General features: G+C 37.9%; 1 protein-coding gene across 1 annotated transcript in view; it reads left to right on the forward strand.

Moving 5' to 3' along the window:
• Nucleotides 1–20,621, forward strand: part of LOC148690124 (uncharacterized) — an 81,457-nt gene extending 60,836 nt beyond the window's left edge. Inside the window, exon 2 of the mRNA XM_088687189.1 lies at nt 20,531–20,621. Coding sequence (XP_088543315.1) covers nt 20,531–20,621 — 91 coding nt within the window. The remainder of the gene's footprint in view (nt 1–20,530) is intronic.
• Nucleotides 20,622–22,238: the final 1,617 nt, after the last annotated feature.

The following is a 22,238-nucleotide window of genomic DNA, read 5'->3' on the forward strand; positions in this document are numbered from 1 at the left end:
CACACAAAAACAACTTTAAAACAACTCTTTTTGGGTTTTTCAAAACTATTTTGCAATCTTTTTGTAAATTTTCGGATTTTCTGATCCAAACACATAAGAACACTTCAAAACACACTAAAAACACTTAAAAACAGTGAGAAACAACATTAGAAGTGATAGGTGATAAAATCCCACGAAAATCATGCAAAAATAGCTTGTTTATCCCCCCACACTTAAATCAAACATTGTCCTCAATGTTTCAAACAAAGACTCACATTCAAACAAATAACATAAACTAACTAACATGACCAAATAAAAAGAATAAAGAAAGAGAGTTAGGAACACAAATCTGATTGTTTCGAATAAATTGTTGGATTGCCTAAGTCCTTTCTAGTTGAATGCATGAGTTGCCTCCCAAGAAGCACTTGCTTTAACGTCTTGCAGCCGGACGAACTCTCTTCTTAGGCTCAATTGGAACCCACGACATGGAATTGATCTTTGAATGGAAGGTGATACTTGAAATGATCCGGTAATGGTTTGAATTCAAGATTGGGTGCCTGAATCATCAACAACTTGTTAGTATAAAACGAAATTGAAATTGGAGGAGGTGGCTTACCTATGTCCTCCAACAAGAACTCAAGGATAAACACATCTTCTTTGAACGTTTCAGGAACTTTGCACTTGGACAAATTTGGTGTGAGGATTGTTCCTTGTCCTGTGTCATAAAATTTATCTTCTTTAGGGTTGTTTGTCTCAAGAACGTCCTCTTTGATGAATTCTTGATACTCCCTACTTTGCACATTTGGAAGGGCTTCCAAGATGTCTTTTTCACTTTCTTCTTCCTTGGAAATCATGAACCTACAAGAAATAAGGACACTGGGTGGAATGGGATTAAAAAGAATTAAATTTGGAACAACCTTACCTATGGTGGGTGAATTGGGGTCTTGAGGTGGCTGCGGCAAGGGGTGTTCTTCCCTTGCCGTGGCTTTGTCCAACTCCTCTTCCTCAAATTGCAATCTTTCATCTTCCTTGTGATTTGATTTTGATGGTTTAGGGTCTGTTCCAACCTCCTTGCCACTTCTCAAGATGATTTCCTTGGCAGTTTCAAATCCTCCCTTCGGATTTGCAATGGTTGAACTAGGGAGTTTGCCTTGGTTTCGAAATTGTCCTACGAACTCCGCTATATGCCCAATTTGCTTTTCCAAGTGGTCCACCCTTTTGTCTTGATGTTGCATTGCTTTTTCTTGATTTTGCATCACTTTGTTTTGATTCTCTTGCCCCTGAGACAAATTGGTGAGTAACTTAATAAGCATATCATTATACAAAGGCGTACCTGAATTTGTTTGGGCAGATTGTGGTGGCTGCATAGGTGTTGTACATAACTCCTCATATGGTTGCCAATATTCTCCTTGTTGAGCCTCCTTGGCTTGATTTTGTGAGCCCTGCACCAAAAAAATTAATTCATTAAGAATTTGATTATAATCTATTGACAAACCTGAGTTTGGTTGGGCATATTGAATATGAGGTTGTATTGGCTGCATAGGTCTTAAATAGAACTCCTCATATGGCTACCAATATCCTTCTTGTTGAACATGTTGAGGTTCCCACCACATAGAGTTTGAATGATCACTCCAATCTGAATTGTAAGTATTGGAAAACACGTCATTCCTTTATTGATTATGATCAAATGTACCAACTCTTTCGGACCTTTCCATGAGCTGTGACAAGCATTATCAAGTGCCATGTCGTGCTTCTCTAGTTCCTAACATCAACAAAACAAAACAAAACACAAATCAGAAACTAAAACTAAAATACATAACAGAAACAAAGGGAAACAACGGGGGATTAACAAAGTTGCTAATCCCCGGCAATGGCGCCAAAAATTTGATGTTATAAATAATAGCACTCAAATTAAACCCTCTTTTTGACAATTGTAGTACAGATATAAGTAGGGATCGTTCTAGGCAAGGGATTAGGAGGGATTGCTAATCTAATGAAAACTGACTCAAAGATACAAAAATATGCTTAAAAACACTTAAACAAACTCAAAGTCTCTTAACTAAACTTATATGAATCAAAACAAACTTAAAAGACTCAAAACAACACAAAACAATCCAAAAGACTCAATTTAGACTCTAGGACTTAATTTGGACGCAAATAGAATTTGTTTTGACTCAAAAGACTCAAAAACACACTTTAGGACAGATTTGAAACAAGTAAGTAAAGGGAATTGGGTTTTGGACGAAATTAATGTAAAAACAAGTAACTAAAAGACTTAAATGAGATTTGGATGAATTTGGGAAAAACTATGGATGATTAGATAGCTAGAGGATCGTTCTCCACACATGACACACTTGCATACAAATTAATTTCCAGTTCCTTTCTCAATAAACCATGAACCTCAACACCCTAGATTAACCGTGACATCACTAATTAACCCTCAAATTTTCCTTTAGTTATTGGATTGGATGACATCATTCGACAACCCAAAGCATTCTTCAAAAGTCCTCTACACGACATCATAATAGAGATACAATCAAAGATCATTACGTTCTATGAAAATCATAAGTATTGACAAAGCACTTGTAACTATGACATCATGATACTCATGCTAGGAATTTACTTAACATGAATGTGAAAACAACCTTAACTACTTGTGAATATAAGTTTGTAACGATTATGTGAAACTCCCTTATATTCCAGCACCAAATTCATGCATGCAAACTAAGTGTGCACCCTTAATCAACAAACAAGAATAAGTTATCCATCAAACGGTTAAGTAAATTGCTTCACAATTTATGAAGTCACAACTGGAATTAATCAATTCATATTGCAAATATAATCATGGTTTCAAAGTCTCCCCGAGCTAAAACAAGTTTAGCTCCTCATGTTTACAACAAAACAAAGAGAATATAAATTAAACATTGAAAACAAAGATTGAATATACCTAGAAACGCTCCAATAATCCAAGCTTGAATGGCCAAAACGTCCAAGGCTTCTCCTCTCTTCTTTCTCCTTCTTTGTTGCGGCACAAGGGTGTTTGGGTATGAATTATGGTGAATGATGGATAGGTTGGATGGTGGTAGAGGGTGGATGATGGCTGAATGAATGGAGAGAATGAATATGGATGTGTAGAGCCTAATATGTGCGGCAGATTATGTATATATAAAGGGAGAAAGGTTAAGGCCTGAATTAATTAATTTGGGAATGTATTAAGACTCCAAATCCTCCAAGAAAAGGGTAACAAATCAGAATTCTAAGAGGAAAAAGAAAGGAAAAGGTGTGGCAACACCTAGGGAGAAAAGGGAAAGGTCTTTTATTGCAAGGAAAGGAGGAATAAGGGAATGTGGGGTGCGGCACATCTAGGGAAAGGAAGATATGTGGCAGATTTTGGAAGAAAAAGGGTAAGGAGGGTGCGGCATAGACTAGGAGAAAAGGGACCTTTGGTTTGTGTCCTAAAATGCATAAGAAACCTTCAATGTTGCTGGAATTTAGGGACATTTAGGATTAGGAAAGGTTAAACCAAAATAGGAAACCTTGGCTTAACTTTCCTACATCAAGTAGGAAAACTTCTTTGACTAGGATTCCTCTTTTGATTAGGAATCCTTCTTTGATTAGGAATCGTTATTTGATTAGGAATCCTAACATCTTTAAGTCTTCAATTTCGTCCATTCCTTTTGCTCCAAGCATATGCTATCCATTCCAAGTCCAATTTTGCTCCAAAATGCACCTTCTTGCTACCTTAGCCATAAGAACCTATAAACACACGAAAATAGCTTAAAATACTAAAATAACTATGAATTAACAACATAAATGTAAGAAAACAAGCTAACTAAATCGCCTAAATATGCTCCTATCACATGCATGTGGTAGGGCTTATGCCCTTGATATCGGCCAAAGTCCACCCAATGGCCGTTTTGTGCTCTTTGAGAACCCTCACCAATTTCTCCTCTTCTTGTGCCGTGAGCAAGGATGCCACAATGACGAGCAATGTGTCTCATTCGCCCAAGAACACATACTTCAAGTGGTTTGGTAACGGTTTAAGCTCAAGTGTAGGTGGTTGTTCTATAGAAGGAAGCAACTTGTTAGTTGACATTGGAATAGAGGACTTACCATTGAGCCGTGGCAAGGACTCTAGGGCAGCCACGGTCTCAATCACTTCATCATCAAAGGGCACGACATGAAAGGTCATGTTTGTGCCGTGGGTTGTTATGGGTGATGCCACTTGATCCATCAATTCTATGCCATTTGTAAGGACTGTTTCAAGTGCATCTTCATGTAATTGATCAAGGTGTGCCTGCACCAATGAATCAATGATATCACCAGAGAAACATGAATGATCATCATTAGGAAATCTCATGCTTTGAGAAATATTAAAATCAATCACTTCCCCATCGAATTCCAATGTTAAAGTGCCTTTAAACACATCGATCTTAGTTCGGGCCGTCTTCATGAATGGCCTCCCAAGAAGGAGCGGCAATGATGTAGCATGGGTGGTTTCTTCCATCTCAAGAATGTAGAAGTCCGCCAGGAAAATCAAGTTATTCACCGGCACTAAAACATCTTCCAATACTCCCTTTGGATAGGCATTAGATCTATCGGCCAATTGAATAATCACTCCATCATTTTTCAATTCACCAAGGTTCATGGATGCATAAATAGAGTATGACATGACGTTAATTGAAGCTCCTAAGTCTAACATAGCATGTTCGAACTTAGTTTGGCCAATAATACAAGGAATTGTAAAGCTACCTGGATCTTTGCACTTTGGTGGTAACTTTCTTTGTAAAACAGCAGAAACGTTTTCACTTACCCTAACCACCTCTTTATTCGAAGCCCTCTTCCTTGTGGTGCAAAGTTCCTTCAAGAATTTGGAATATTTGGGCACTTGCTTATGGCATCTAGGAGTGGGATATTGACTTGAACTTTCCTAAACGTCTCAAGAATGTCTTTCTCATGTTCCTCCTTTGCTTTCAAAAATCTGTGAGGAAAAGGAACATTGGGTGGAACGAGGTTAGAATTAATCGAATTTGAACCCAACTTACCTTTAGTGGCCGAATTGGATGAATTGGAGGACTTGGGATCCATAGATGGTTGCAGCAAGGGTGTTGCTACCCTTGCCGTGGGGTTGCTTGATTTCTCCTTTCCGAATTGCAACTTCTCATCTTCATTAAGACCTGTTTTGGATGGTTTGGATGTAGTGCCTAAGCATATTTATGCTACCTAGTTATGTTGTTTCCTTGCATTTAGTTAGCTAATTACTATGTATTATAGTGTTTTAAGCTATTTTCGTTTGTTCGTTGGTCCTAATGACAAAGTTGGCAAGAAAAGGCAATTTTGAGCCTTTTAGAGCAGTTTTGGGCTTAGTATGGATAGCTTGTATATGGAGCAAGGTGGATGGACGAATTTGGCGTGTAAAGAGGCTAGAAACATGCTACAAATCAGAAAAGGAAAGTTCAAGACAAAGAAGATAAGGAAAGAGCAAGAAATATGGAAACTTATCCTAACAACCTTATCTTATCCAAACCCTATCCTATCTTATCCTAACCTAATCTTGTCTCACCTTAATCCTAGCTGCAAGTGGACCTAAAAACGTAATTTCTAGAAGCCTTATTTGACCCTAAAAGGGTGCCACACCTTTCGCCCTTTTTATGCCTTCTAGAACACCCAAAATCAGCCACAAAACACTTAGTTTCTAGAAGGCCCAATTTTGGACGAATTTCCTAAACCTTTTTCTAATGGGATTCTGATTTAAATTGGCCCTTTTCCTCTTGGATTTGGATTCTATAAGTCCATATCAAAAATCAATTGGGCTAAGACTTAAATTCCAAGCAATGTGCCGCACCCTAGGGGCCCTAATCACTTGTATCTGCTAGGTTTAACCCTAATTCTGATTCCTAGGGATTTTTCTTTGCTCTATATATATATATATATATATATATATATATATAATAAAAAAACATAAGGTGCCGTACCCCCCTACACACCTTTGGCAACCATTCATCATTCAATTCGTTCATTCATTCACACACACACCATCCATTCAGAAAATACAACCTTGTGCCGCAAATCCTAGGGAGAAGGAGTGCCGTGGCTTCCATAGGAGAAGGAGACCCTTGTGCCGCAAGAATCTACATCCATTGGAGACTTTGGGAGTTCTTTCTTCCCTCGTTTCGTTTCCATGTTTATTTTAGTTTGCTTTTCAATTGTTATGAACATTTGTAACTAAGTTTTTCTTAGTTAGAGGTGAATTCAAAGCCATGGACATATCTTTTATATGAATTGATTTCCTCCAGATTTTGTTTCTTGAATTGTGAATGTGATTTACTTAATTGATTTATTGAGACCTTGTTCTTGTGTGTTGATTAAGGATGCATACTTAGTTTTCATGCATGAATTTGATGCTAGGATATACGGGAATTTCACCTAATCGTTATGAACTTATATTCACAAGTAGTGAAAATCACTAGTCATGATTGTATTAAGTAAATTCTAGGCAAGAGTATCATACAATTCATAGTTACGAATGCCTAGTCAATGCTTAGGGTTTTCAAAAAGCTTAATGATCCTTGATTTTATCTCTATTAAACTAAGAAAATCTGAAAGTTAATTTGTGTTTTTCACAATTAATTTGGGGCATTGTCATTCATGGTTTAAAGGGATAAAATCTGGAAATCAATTTGTGTTGCATATGTGCATGTGTGGAGAAGGACCCTCTAACTAGTCTTTTTCCCATTCAATTCACCTAATTTAGTGCCTAATCTGTTTAGTTTACAATCTGCCAATTTAATTAATTTTGTCCAAATCAATTCCCCCTTTTATTAAGTGTGTTAGATTAGTTAGAAAAATGTTTGAATCTGTCCAAATTAGTGTTTTGAGTCTAAGTTAGTTAAATTTCGTCCAAATCACCCTTTAGAGTCCAGTTTGAGTCTATTTGAGTGTTTTGTGTTGTTTTGAGTCATATAGGTCTAGTTAAGTGTTTTTAAGTTTAGTTTAGTGTTTTAGAGTCTTATTTGAGTTGATTAGCATCCCTAGTTAATCCCCGGTTAGAACGATCCCTACTTGCATATATACTACAATTGTCACAAATAGGGTTTAATTTGTGTGTCAAGATAATTTTCACATCAGTGCCAACCTCTTTTCCACTTCTCAAGGTGATTGCTTTGGCAGATTCGAACCCTCCCTTTGGATTGATAATGGTTGAGCTAGGGAGCTTGCCTTGGTCTTGGAATTGCCCTACAAACTCCGCAATCTGCCCAATTTGCTTCTCCAAGTGGTCCACCCTTTTGTCTTGGTTTTTCATGGCTTTGTTTAGATTCTCTTGCCCCTGAGACAAATTGGTAAGTAACTTAAGAAGTGTATCATTGTCCAAAGACGTACCTTGATTGGTTTGGGCAGGTTGGGATTGATTTGGATTGGAGCCGTATGGATTGGTGTAGAACCCCGGGGGTTGTTGCCTAAAGCCTCCTTGTTGTTGAAGTTGTTGAGGCTCCCTCCACTTGAAGTTTGGATGGTTTCTCCAACCCGGATTGAATGTGTTGGAATATGGATCATTCCTTGTCTGATTTTGGCTTGGAGATCCAATGGCATTTGCACTCTCCCATTTCCCATTCTCAATCAATTGAGGGCACTTTGTCAAAGGGTGCCCTTGGATAGAACATACTCAACATACAATTGGTTCTTGTATCTTCATCCCTTCGGCCATTTGAGACACAATAGATGTAAGATTAGCTAATGGAGTTTGAATGTCGGATTGAGAACTTACCTCATGCACTTGTTACCGTAGGGGGTCCCTTGCCCAATTCCTTCGTATTATTACGCATTGAGAGCACGGTTTGCAATTAGGGTCTTGGCTGCCATGGGAGTTTTGTCCACCAACGCACCTCCCGCCGAAGCATCGAGCATTTGCCTTTCAATGGGAAGAAGGCCTTCATAGAATTATTGAAGTAGAAGCTTCTGCTTCATTTGATGTTGAGGACATCATGCAACAAGGGCTTTAAAACGCTCATAATACGCCAAGAAAGACTCTCCTTGACTTTGTTGGATTCCGCTAATTTTCTTCCTCAAGAGAATGACTCTTGAAGTAGGAAAGAACTTCTCAAGAAACGCCCTCTTCATGCTTTCCCAAGAAGTGACCGTTCGGGGTGCTAGTTTGTATAACCAATTTTTGGCCTTCTCCAATAGTGAGAATGGAAAGGCCTTCATCTTCAAAATATTGCTATCGATATTAATTGGAGTCATGCTTGAACACACCACCTCGAACTCTTTTAAATGCTTGTTGGGATCCTCCATGGACAGTCCATAGAACTTTGGAATGTGGTGCAACAAACTTGACTTTAATTCAAATTCATCGGTTTTATCATGAGCCGCCCTTGGGTATTGGATGCATAATGGTGCGGCATTGTCCATTCCCGAGGCGGAAAGCTCCTTGATTGTATGATTGTTTGCTGCCATGGCGTGGACCTCTTCTTCCTCCCTTGCTGTGGGCTCCTCTTCCTCCTCAAAGTTAGAGGCTGAACTAGAACTTGATGGGTGAAGTTCTGGATCCTTCCTCTTCCTTCTCAAAGTGCGCGCAAAATCGTCGTCAAAATCCAAGATGTTTGCACGAATAGGTTGAGAACTACGAGGCATAAACTAGTACCTACAAACAAGAAAAGAAACAAGGTCAGTAGCTAAAACAAAAATATATGAAAAAGAAACAAAAAGAAACAACGGGGGATTAGCAACTTTGGTAATCCCCGGCAACGGCGCCAAAAATTTGATGTGATAAATAATAGCACGCAAATTAAACCCTCTTTTTGACAATTGTAGTATAGATATAAGTAGGGATCGTTCTAGGCTGGGGATTAGGAGGGATTGCTAATCTAATGAAACTTGACTCAAAGATACAAAAATATGCTTAAAAACACTTAACCAAACTCAAAGACTCTTAACTAAACTTGTATGACTCAAAACAATAAAAAAAGACTCAATTTAGACTCTAGGACTTAATTTTGACGAAAATAGAATTGGTTTTGACTCAAAAGACTAAAAAACACACTTTAGGACAGATTTGAAACAAGTAAGTAAAGGGCATTGGGTTTTGGACGAATTTAAGAGAAAAACAAGTAACTAAAACACTTAAAAGAGATTTGGACGAATTTGGGAAAACCAATGGATGATTAGATAGCTAGAGGATACTTTTCCACACATGATATATTCAAACACAAATTGATTTCTAGTTGCTTTTCTGATAAACCATGAACCTCAACACCCCAGATTAACTATGACATCACTAATTAACCCTCAGATTTTCCTTAAGTTATTGGATTGGATGGCATCATACGACAACCCAAAGCATTCTTCAAAAGTTCCCTACATGACATCATAATAGAGATACAATCAAAGATCATTACGTTCAATGAAAATCATAAGTATTGACAAAGCACTTGTAACTATGACATCATGATACTCATGCTAGGAATTTACTTAACATGATTGTGAAAACAACCTTAACCACTTGTCAATATAAGTTTGTGACGATTATGTGAAACTCCCTTATATTCTAGCACCAAATTCAAGCTTGCAAATTAAGTAGGCCTCCCTAATCAACATACAAGAATAAGTTATCCATCAAACGGTTAAGGAAATTGGATTCACAATTTATGAAATCACTACATACATGATGTGAAAATTATCTTGACACACAAATTAAACCCTATTTGTGACAATTGTAGTATATATGCAAGTAGGGATCGTTGTAACCGGGGATTAACTAGGGATGCTAATCAACTCAAATAAGACTCTAAAACACTAAACTAAACTTATAAACACTTAACTAGACCTATATGACTCAAAACAAATTAAAAAGACTCAAAACAGCACAAAACAATCAAATAGACTCAAACTAGACTCGGAAGGGTGATTTGGACGAAATTAATTAAATTGGACAGATTGTAAACTAAACAGATTAGGCACTAAATTAGGTGAATTGAATGGGAAAAAGGCTAGTTAGAGGGTCCTTCTCCACACATGCACATATGTAACACAAATTGATTTCCAGACTTTATCCCCTTAAACCATGAATGACAATGCCCCAAATTAATTGTGAAAAACACAAATTAACCTTCAGATTTTCCTAGTTTCATTGAATTCGATGGAATACGCATCGACAATCAAATTATTCTTATCAAATTCCTTACATGAACTGCATAATAGAGATAAAATCAAAGATCATTAGGCTTTTTGAAAACCCTAAGCATTGTGACACACCCCGATCGAGGTCAGGGCATGCTGGCCGTCACGTGGAAGTGACGTAACCATGTGCACAGTGCGGAAGCTAATAAAATAATAATAAAAGTATGAATAAATAAAAACAAGCTATACACAGCGTAAGAACCTACATGTGTAAGCGTGAAAAACAAGTTCAGAGCACGAAGACTTAATGCAGTCCGGAAGAAACAACACTACAAAACACACCCAAAAGTGGTCCTATACTGGTGATAATCTGTCAGATGTGCTGGGGAAATCCTCTGGGGAGCCACTAGAAGTGCTATCCAACTAGAACCTGGAGGGGCGCAAAACAAAAATGTGTGAGTGGGCATAAACAAAGCTTTTTAAAAACCATTTCATAGACAAGTTCTAACCCCTCGCCGTAAAACCTGTATACTTCCCAGAAAAGTAGAATATATATATATATATATAAGTCATGCACAGAAATATGTTATGCCAAATGCCTCGAATAAATACAAGTGCTCAGGAAAATGTCAAAATCAATGCCATGAATTTGTCAGCCAGAGTCACCTAACGTGACCTGTACGGCTGAATCTAGAGCTCAGATCTCCATCTCACTAACTATACCTGCACACGAGTCGGAACCACCTAAAGTGGTCTATATGACAGGACTGGGTGTAATATAAGTACGCTCAAGTGCTACGATCACGTGAAGGCTAGGCGAATAATCATGGGTCACTTATGAGTCAGAACCACCTAAAATGGTCTGTACGACAGGAATGTGCACCTAACTTGGATCCAAGATGAGCGTGTGGTGTGGGAGGTGAACATCACGTGAAGCACTGTGCCCAACTCTGGGCGAGAGCACTAACACCAGGGGTGCAGGTTATGATCTCTCTATGCATCTCAAACCACTACTGAATATAAGCATAAACCATACTCACCTGGCATTTACCTGTGCGCCCGCAGCACCAACATACATATATATATAAAGGCTACTAACAATGCGTAAACAAACGGCAAACATAATGCATGGCATAAAAACGTATAAACGTTTCAATTCATTTTCTGGGAGAAGCATAAGTATGTAGGTATATACGGAAAACCAAAAGCCCGCTCACTGGTATGTAGAAGGGTCGTAACCCCCTTGCCTCGAGTGACCGCGCTCATCCTCGGGATAGGTCTCACCTATATGCGAAACAACTATAAAAACATTAATTTAAAAACACATAACCAACCTTATGAAATAACTTCTCATACAATGCTCAAATGGGGTGTATGAATACACCAACGTGATCTACTCAACCTCAAGAACATCCCCATATTTTTAGAAAAAATTTCCACCGCCGCACGCGCCCCCAGGCACAGGCACGTGCCAGGCACACTGACGGCGTCAGTTAACGTCGTCAGGAATATTCCGTTCACTCTGACGGATTCCGTTAACGCCGTTAGGAATATTCCATCCAAACTGACAGAATATTCCCTCATCTTCTTCGGCGAAGCTCCGGCGCCGTCGGCGGTGCCGGAAAATCGGGAAAACTTTAAAACCGTGTATCTCACTCGTTTTTCAACCAAATTTCACAAAATTGGTACCAAAATGAAGCTTACAACAAGAGGAACAAATCCATACCACTTTCAAGCACTAAAACACACTGGATCTCGCCGGGAAAACACCACCAACTCCGGCCAACCTTGTAACTCATTATCCTGAAGTCTAAAACCTTCAAACGAACAACCCCGAGCCTCCTAAGGACCTCACCAAGCTTCCTACAAGCTTGAAATTCCCAAAAACACAAGAATTAACGTGTGCATGAACAGTGACCAAATGGGGGTATCCCGAGTTCGACGTGAAAACGAAGGTATCCTTACCTGAAATGGGTATGGTTGAACTCCTGCGGACTTTACGAGCATGAATATGTAATTTGTTTCCTCAATCTGTGAAGGTTTGGATGGTTTTGATTGTCGTCCGTACAAGAAGGATAGAAATGGGAGAGAGAAAGGGCTTGGGACAGGGATGCAGGACAGGGAAAAGGGTGAGACGGGTGTGGGAGAGTGTGTGTGGTCCAAAACCAGCCAAGCAACACCCAAAAACAACCACACAACGAAACAACAGTAATAGGGGCAAAATCGTCATTTCACCCCTACGGTTCGAAAATTCGGAACGGGCTGTCACACATTGACTAGGCATTCATAACTATGAATTGCATGATACTCTTGCCTAGAATTTACTTAATACAATCATGACTAGTGATTTTTACTACTTGTGAATATAAGTTCATAACGATTAGGTGAAATTCCCTTATATCCTAGAATCAAATTCATGTATGAAAACTAAGTATGCATCCTTAATCAACACACAAGAACAAGTTCTCAATAAATCAATTAAGTAAATCACATTCACAATAAATCAACACACACACAAGAACAAGTTCTCAATAAATCAATTAGTTTTGACTCAAAACACTTAAAAACACACAATAGCTCAGATTCTAACCTAATTAACACTTAAAACAAAGGGGGGTTTTGGTTTTGACGAATTTGAATTAAAACAAAATAGAAACTAAACTAGACAAAGTTTTGAACGAATTTGGGGAATATGGATGGGTGATTGGCTAGCTAGAGGGTCCTTCTCCACACATGACACACTTGCATACAAATTGATTTCCAGTTGCTTTTCGATAAACCATAAACCTCAACACCCCAGATTAACCGTGACATCACTAATTAACCCTCATATTTTCCTTAAGTTATTGGATTGGATGACATCATACGACAACCCAAAGAATTCTTCAAAAGTTCCCTACATGACATCATAATAGAGATACAATCAAAGATCATTACGTTCAATGAAAATCATAAGCATTGACAAAGCACTTGTAACTATGACATCGTGATACTCATGCTAGGAATTTACTTAACATGATTGTGAAAACAACCTTAACTACTTGCGAATATAAGTTTGTAACGATTATGTGAAACTCCCTTATATTCTAGCACCAAATTCAAGCATGCAAATTAAGTGTGCACCCTTAATCAACAAACAAGAATAAGTTATCCATCAAACGGTTAAGTAAATTGCATTCACAATTTATGAAGTCACAACTGGAATTAATCAATTCATATTGCAAATATAATCATGGTTTCAAAGTCTCCTCTAGCCAAAACAAAATTAGTTCCTCATGTTTACAACAAAACAAAGAGAATATAAATTAAACATTGAAAACAAAGATTGAATACACCTAGAAACGCTCCAACAATCCAAGTTTGAATGGCCAAAACGTCCAAGGCTTCTCCTCTCTTCTTTCTCCTTCTTTGTTGCGGCACAAGGGTGTTTGGGTATGAATTATGGTGATGGATGGATAGGTTGGATGGTGGTAGGGGGTGGATGATGGCTGAATGAATGAGAGAATGAGAGATAATTCGTATGGATGTGTATGGATGTCTAGAATCTCCAATATGTGCGGCAGATTGTGTTTTTATAGAGGAGGAAAGGTTAAGGCAATAAGTAATTAATTTGGGAAGGTTTTTAGCTCCAAATCCTCAAGGAAAAAGGGTAACAAATCAGAATCTCAATGGAAAAGGGAAGGAAAGTTGCGGCATTGACTAGAATAAAAGGGGAAAGAAGATATATGGCAGATTTTGGAAGAAAAGGGTAAGGATATATACGGCAAGGACTAGGATAGTGCAAGAAATCTTTGGTTTGTGTCCTAAAATGCATAAGATACCTTCAAAGTTGCTGGAACTTAGGGATATTTAGGATTAGGAAAGGTCAAACAAAAATAGGAAACCTTGGCTTAACTTTCCTACTTCAAGTAGGAAACCTTCTTTGACTAGGAATCCTCTTGTGATTAGGAATCCTCTTTTGATTAGGAATCCTTCTTAGATTAGGAATCCTAACACCTTTAGGTCTTCAATTTCATCCATTCCTTTTGCTCCAAGCATAAGCTATCCATTACAAGCCCAATTTTGCTCCAAAATGCTCCAAAATGCACCATTTTGCTTCCTTAGCCATATGAACCTAAAAGCACACGAAAATGGCTTAAACTACTAAAATAACTATGAACTAACAACATAAATGTACGAAAACAAGCTAACTAAGTCGCCTAAATATGCTCATATCAATGGTGAATGATGTGAATGAATGAATGAATTGAAGGATGTGATGCGAGATATATACGCACACAAATTAAACCCTCTTTTCGTCAAATTGTAGTATATGTATAAGTAGGGATCGTTCTGGACCGGGGATTAGGAGGGATTGTTAATCACTTGGATTTGACTCAAAAACGTAAAAACGTAATATAAAACACTAATCTAGACTCAAAGAATGTAAAACTAAACTTTAAAACACTAAAACAAACCAAAAGACTCAAACAGTACCCAAAGCACTCGAAACTGCCTTAAAAACACTTTCTGGGCAGTTTTGGGCACCTTGAGTACTTTGGACGAATTTGGGAAACAAAATGAAACAAAACACTTGTAAACACAAACTAAATGTAATTCTAACTAATCTAACACTTTAAAATAAATGGGGGATTGGTTTTGATGAATTTAAAACTAAAACAGAAACTTGGAAACAAAACAGATTGTACAAACGAAATTGATGGAATAGAATGATGAAAAACTAGTTAGAGGGTTCCTTATCCACACATGAACATAAGCATATAATTTGACTCCCAGTTATGACTTCAACAAACGATGAATGACAATGCTCAAAGTTAATTAGGTCCGCTTAAATTAACCTTCAGATTTCCCTAGATTCATTGGATTGAATGGGATACGCATTACAACCAAATTATTCCTAATCAAAGTCCCTAACCATGGAATACGCATGATAGAGACATTCAACAAAGATCATTAAGTTCAACGGAAATCATAAACATCGACTAGGCATTCATAACTATGGAATACGCATGTTAATCCAGCCTCGGGTTTACTAAACACAATCGTGACTAGCGATCTTTACTACTGATGAATATAAGTTCATAATGATTAGGTGAAATTCCCTTATATCCTAGCATCAAGTTTAGGCATGCAAATTAAGTGTCGACCCTCAACCCACATACATAAACAAGTTCTTAATCAAAACAGAAAAGTAAACCACATCTAAAGTTCATGAATTCATAACTGGAGTAAATCAAATCATAACCAACATATGTCCATGGCTTCAAATTCGCCTCTAACTAAAAAGAAATTAGTTTCACATGTTTAATATAATTGAACAACAAGTTAAATTAAACATGAAAACAGAAACAAAAGAAGAAAGAACTCCAAAAGTTAAAGATGAAATTGATGGAATTGAATGGATGGAAAGTTAGCTACGGGGTTCATCTCCACATATGTTATACTTGCATAATAAAAGGATTTCCAATTGCGTTTCAATAAACAATTAATTCTCAACGCTCCAAGTTAATTAGGTCCGCTTAAATTAACCGTCAAGTTCTCCTTAAGTTAATGAATTGGATGGGTTAGCGCAACGCAATTCACCACATTCTCCAAAAGTCCTTTACGTGAAAAGCACAATAAAGATACAATCAAAGATCATTAAGCATTATGAAAACTATAAGTATTGACGAGGCATTCGTTACTATGGAATACGCATGAAACTTATGCCAAGAATTCGTTTAACGCGATTGTTTATAAGCAACCTCCACTACTTGTGAATATAAGTTCGTAACTATTAGGTGAAACTCACTTATATTCTAGCGTCATATTCATGCATGAAAATTAAGTGTGCACTCTCAATAAACATACATAAATAAGTTATCAATCAAATAGTTAAACGAATTGAATCCACAAATTATGAAACGCAATTAGAAGTAATCAAATCAAAATGCAAGCATAAACATATATTCAAATCACCCCCTAGCTAAAGGGGAGTTTAGTTCCTCATACGTACAAAACAAAGAGAATCAAAGAAACACCTAAACATTCCAACAACTCAAACTTGAATTGTATGAACGTTTAGGCCCTCTTCTCTTCCTCTTCGTTGTAGCACAAGGTCTAAGGATAGTTTGATGGTGTGAATGGTTTGGGGAGTGGTGAAGATGGAAGGATGGTGTTTGGATTGTAAGGGAGAGCACGACAAGGTGTTGTGGTTTGATGTCTACATTCTGAAAATGGAAGAGTTTGTGACTGAAATGTGTATGAATGAGAATGAATGCAATGGATGCTTATTTATAGGTGAAATGGGGGGAACATGACAGCTAGGAGGGAATGTGGCTGCATGTTTGAATGATTAAAGGATGCATGTGGGTTGGAATTGCATGTGCAATGAATATGTGGCTGCATGTGCAAGGGGACAATCTAAAAATGCATGTGAAAGCATGTGTTGGCTGCAATGATGAAATGGATGGGAGTGCATGTGGCTTAATTAATTAAAGGGAGTGCATGTGTAATGTTTTAAAGGATGGAATGCATGTGAATATGATGGAAATCTGATGGGAACTCACGGCAATGATGGTGTTTGTTTGAATGATTGCAGATTGTGTGGGTGAGTGATTAGGTTGGAAATGCATGTGAATGCAAGGTGTGAATGATTATGAGTGCATGTGGGTGAATTAAAGGATGGAATGCATGTGAATTAGGTTGGAAATCTGATGGGAACTCACGGCATTGATGGAAATGAATGATTAAATGTGCATGGCTGAAATATGAATGGAATGCATGGAATTAGGCACGGCACAAAAGGAGTTTTCTGTGGTGAATGGGAATGCATGTGAAAATGCATGTGAAAGCATGTGAATTAAATGGATGTGGGTGGAAATGTGGCTGCAATGATGAAGTGAATGCATGTGTTGATTTATGAAGATGCATGTGCAATGAAGTGGAATGGATTTACACGGCTAAGGAAAGGTTTAAATGTCCTAAAACTAAAGGGAACAAGGTTCCAACACTTTGGTCTTTAATTAGGTCTTCAATTTCGTCCAACACTTTGGCTCCAAGCATAAGCTATCCATCCTTAGCCCAAAAGTGCTCCAAAAGTCTCCAAAATGCATCTTTTTGCTCCTTTAGCCCTTTGGACCTACAAACACACGAAAATAGCTTAAAGTACTAAAATAACTAAAGAAACATAACGTAAATGCACGAGAACAAGCCATTTAAGTCGCATGAATATGCTCCTATCAGGATGAATGGTTGCCTAGGGTGTGTAGGGGGTGCGGCACATTAAGTTACATATATATATATATATATAGCACGGCAAAAACCCTGGGAATCAGAATTAGGGTTAAACCTAGTAGAAACAAGTGATTAGGTGCCCTAGGGTGCGGCACAAGGCTTGGAAATTAAGTCATAGCCCAATTAATTTCAGATATGGACTTATACAATCCAAATCCAAGAGGAAAAGGGCCAATTTAAATCAGAATCCAAGAGGAAAAAGGTTAGGGAAATTCGTCCAAAATTGGGCCTTCTAGAAACTAGGTGTTTTGTGGCTGATTTTGGGTTTTCTAGAAGAAATAAAAGGGGGAAAGGTGCGGCACCCTTTTAGGGTCAGATAAGGCTTCTAGAAATCATGTTTTTAGGTCCACTTGCAGCTAGGATTAAGGTGGAACAAGATTAGGTTAGGATAAGATAGGATAAGGTTTGGATAAGATAAGGTTATTAGGATAAGTTTCCATATTTCTTGCTCTTTCCTTATCTTCTTTGTCTTGAACTTTCCTTTTCTGATTTGTAGCATGTTCCTAGCCTCTTTTTACTCCAAATTCGTCCATCCACCTTGCTCCATGTACAAGCTATCCATAATAAGCCCAAAAATGCTCTAAAAGGCTCAAAATTGCCTTTTCCTGCCAGCTTTGTCATTAGGACCTACAAACACACGAAAATAGCTTAAAACACTATAATAAGTAGTAATTAGCTCACTAGATGTAAGGAAACAACATAGCTAGGTAGCATAAATATGCTCCTATCAAAACATTGAAAACAAAAGATAGATTACAACTAAAAACGTTCCAACACTCCAACTTGAATGCACAAACGTCCAAGGCTTCTTCTTCTTCTCTTTTTCCTTGCAAAGTTGCGGCACAAGAGTCTAGGGGTGATTTTGGATGGATTTCTGGGTTATCAATAGGCTTAGGTTGGTAAGATGGTGCGGCAAAGTTTGGGGATGGAGTATGGATGTTTGGGTGAAGGTATGAATGTGTATGAATGGTGAAAGAAAGGTTGAAAGCTGCGGCAAAGGTTGGGAGAAAGGATGAAGGATGGGAGATTGTGTGGGTGAATGATTAGGGTTGAATAAGGGGTGCGGCTTTGGTATTTATTTGAGAGAAAGAATCCTAAGGTTTATTACATAGTTTAGGAAAGGATTCAACCCCAAATCCATAAGGAAAATGAGATATGAAATCAGAAATCAAAGGGAAAAGGGAAGGTAACTTGCGGCATAACTTGTATGAAAAGGAATGTGATTTAATGCTAAATTTAAGCAAGGATTTGGGATAAAAAAGGTATGTAGGGTGCGGCTGAGAATGGGGTGAAAAAGGAATGTGGTTTTATGACATAGAATAGGAAATAAGGACTTCCCTTGCACATCAAGGAAGGGAAACACTATGGAATGCATGGCAAGGGTACTTCGGTTGCAAGGAAGGCTTGGTTTGTGTCCTAAAATGCATAGGAGTCCTCAATGTTGCTGAAACATAAGGTCTTTTAGGATTAGGAAAGGTTAAACCAAAATAGGAAACCTTGGCTTAACTTTCCTACTTCAAGTAGGAAACCTTCTTTGACTAGGATTCGTCCTTTGATTAGGAATCCTCTTGTGATTAGGAATCCTAACACCTTTAGATCTTCAAATTCATCCATTCCTTTTGCTCCAAACATATGTTATCCATTCCAAGTCCAATTTTGCTCCAAAATGCACCTTTTTGCTTCCTTAGCCATATGAACCTAAAAACACACGAAAATAGCTTAAACTACTAAAATAACTATGAACTAACAACATAAATGTACGAAAACAAGCTAACTAAGTCACCTAAATATGCTCCTATCAGAATCCTAACATCTTTAGGTCTTCAATTTCGTCCATGCCTTTTGTTCCAAGTATATGTTATCCATTCCAAGTCCAATTTTGCTCCAAAAGGCTCCAAAATGCACTTTCTTGCCACTTTAGCCATATGGACCTACAAACACACGAAAATAACTATGAACTAACAACATAAATGTAAGAAAACAAGCTAACTAAGTCGCGTAAATATGCTCCTATCATTCATATACTAGAATCATAGGGTTTTAATTTGAGTGTTAGAATATATCACAACAATGTGATATGAATTGATTTCATCCAATTATTGTTTTGTAAAACATGAATGTGATTTGCTTAACTGCTTGATTGATGACTTATTCTTGTATGTTGATTGAGGATGCACACTTAGTTTGCATGCATGAATTTGATGCTAAAATATGAGGGATTTTCACCTAATCATTATGAACTTATATTTGCAAGTAGTGGATGTCGCTAGTCACGATCGTGTTAAGCAAATTCCTGGCAAGAGTATCATGCTTTTCATAGTTACAAATGCCATGTCAATGCTTATGATTTTCATAGAACTTAATGATCTTTGATATCTCTATCATGCAGTTCATATAGGGAACTTGATAAGAATAATTTGATTGCGTCGATGAGTCCAATTCAATGAAATTAGGAAAATTTGAGAGTTAATTTGTGCAGTTCACAATTAATTTGGGTCATTGTCATTCATGGTTTATTGGAATAATAATCGGAAATCAATTTGTGTGCATAAGTGTCATGTGTGGAGAAGGACCCTCTAGCTAGCCTATCACCCATCAATTCACCCAATTTCGTACCAAATTTAGTTTGTTTCTGCAACTTATTAGTTTTAGTTTAAAGTCGTCAAACAAACCCCCCCCCCCCCCCATTTAGTATTATGAGTCTACTTAGTTTAATTTTCGTCCAAACTTGTTTCTAGTTCATATTTTGAGTCAATTTAGTTAGATTTTCGTCCAAATCACTCCTTAGTTCCAGTTTTGAGTTAGTTTAGCTTGTTTTGAGTTATTTGAGTAGTTTAACTTTAGTTTTCTGTTTTTGAGTCTTGTTTAGTGATTTAGAGTTTAATTTGTGTAGATTAGCAATCCTTCCTAATCCCCGGCCTAGAATGATTTGTACTTTCACATACTACAACTATCAAGAAAAGGGTTTAATTTGCGTGCTATTTTATATCACACCAATATTTGTCTTTGATGGTTATAGAGTTTAACTCCCTGTAATCCATACAATGTCTCCACAAACCCTCTTTCTTTTTCACCAAAAGCATAGGACAAGAAAATGGACTGTGACTAGGTCTAATGAATCCTAAATCCAATAATTTCTGCACATATTTTTCGATTTCAGTCTTTTGGAGGGGTCCATAATGGTAGGGCCAATGTTTGGTAGGGCCAATCAAATTGCCCTAACAATTCTTGTAGCTCAGCAAGCTGTTTAGAATTCAAATCATAAGCTTCCAATTTGGAATTCTCTATAGATTAAAGAAATAAGCCTAAGTGGGAACTCAGAATGTCCGTGTCAAGTTGTTATACAGAGATTTCCTGTATTAGAGGCTGCACTCCCTGATTATGAATGAGTCTGTACTGTATGTTGCCTTTTGAAAATTCTAATGTCATGAGTTGGAAATCCTAGAGCACGGGGCTCATGGAGGAGAGCCACTGGACCCCTAGAACTACATCACAACCTCCCAAAGGTAAGGGCAAAAGGTCAATCCTACAATCATATCCACCAATAGACAACTGAGCATCCTTATTACATCCAGAGTTGCTTACCCTACCCCATCAGCAATCATCACCTCAAATTACTTGGTGGGGTATGATTGCCAACCAAATTTCTTAAACAATCAAGAATCAATGAAGTTGTGTGTGCTCCCAGAGTCAAGGAGAATGGTGACAAATTGACCATTAACTAGTCCATTAACCTTCATAGTTTGCACATTTTGCTTAGCAAGGGTGCCATAGAATGCACATTCACTAACAGACATGTGTTGTAATTCAGGTTGTCATTCATCAGAGGGTGCTAAGGCAGTTTCTTCCTTAGGGTAAACAAGATCAAGCATAAGGAGTTGCCTTTTAGTGCATTTATGTCCCCTATTCCATTTGTCCTCACAGAACCAGCACTCTCCTTGGTCACATTTTTGTTGGACCTCATATGGGCTTAATTTCTTGACTGGCAAGGAATGGGATCTAGCAATAGGTGGAGAAGGAATAGCAAGAGGGGTGACTGAAGGTTTTGGTAGGATGGGAGGCTTACTGTATACCCCTTTCATATCACATAATTTAGCATCTAATTGTAGTGCAATAGCCATAAATTCATGAACATTAGCAGGGCGTAGAAGCTTAACATCATACTTAAGTTCTTTCTTTAAACCACCAGTAAAGCAACTCTTAAGCAAGATAGGACCTAAATTTGAAGTTTAATTAGCCAATCTACGAAAATCAGCGATATAGCCCTTTTAAAGTACCTGTTTGGCGCAATTTGAAGAGTGCCTCAACACTATCTTCAAACTTAGAAGGACCGAACTCACGGCGAAAGGCAAGGGTAAAATCCTCCCAACGTGAAGTGGTCTGCAAGCAATTCATCCATCAAAACCATTGGAGAGCCTTGCCATCTAAGTGGAAGGAAACAGTGGGCACTTGCTGGTACGCCGGTGTGGAGTAATAAGCAAAGAATTGATGCGCCTTGTACAACCAAGATGAGGTATCTTTACCCGATGTGAAATAGGGAAAATTGATGCAATGTTGCCAGTGAGGTCGTGGGTTAGACCCACCACCATCAAAGTTCTGGTGAAGAAGGTCATCGTCGTGAAGATCGGTGGAATCGTGCACAATCGGAGGGTTAACATGATCGACCACAAAGGAAGATGCTCCACCAAGGCTAGAACAAGCGATCTTCTGGAGAAATTGCTCAGAGAACCTGTTCATCTTCGATTCCATGGAATCAAAGAGAGCGGCCACGTTAGCTTCCAGCGCTGCTATGTAGGCATCTATAGTGGAATTTCAAGTGGCGGGTTTGTTGTAGGGCATTGATGTGAAATATTCTAACACACACATAA

Source organism: Pyrus communis, chromosome 16, assembly GCF_041283825.1.
Source record: "Pyrus communis isolate YQ-2024b chromosome 16, ASM4128382v1, whole genome shotgun sequence".
Classification (NCBI taxonomy): domain Eukaryota; kingdom Viridiplantae; phylum Streptophyta; class Magnoliopsida; order Rosales; family Rosaceae; genus Pyrus; species Pyrus communis.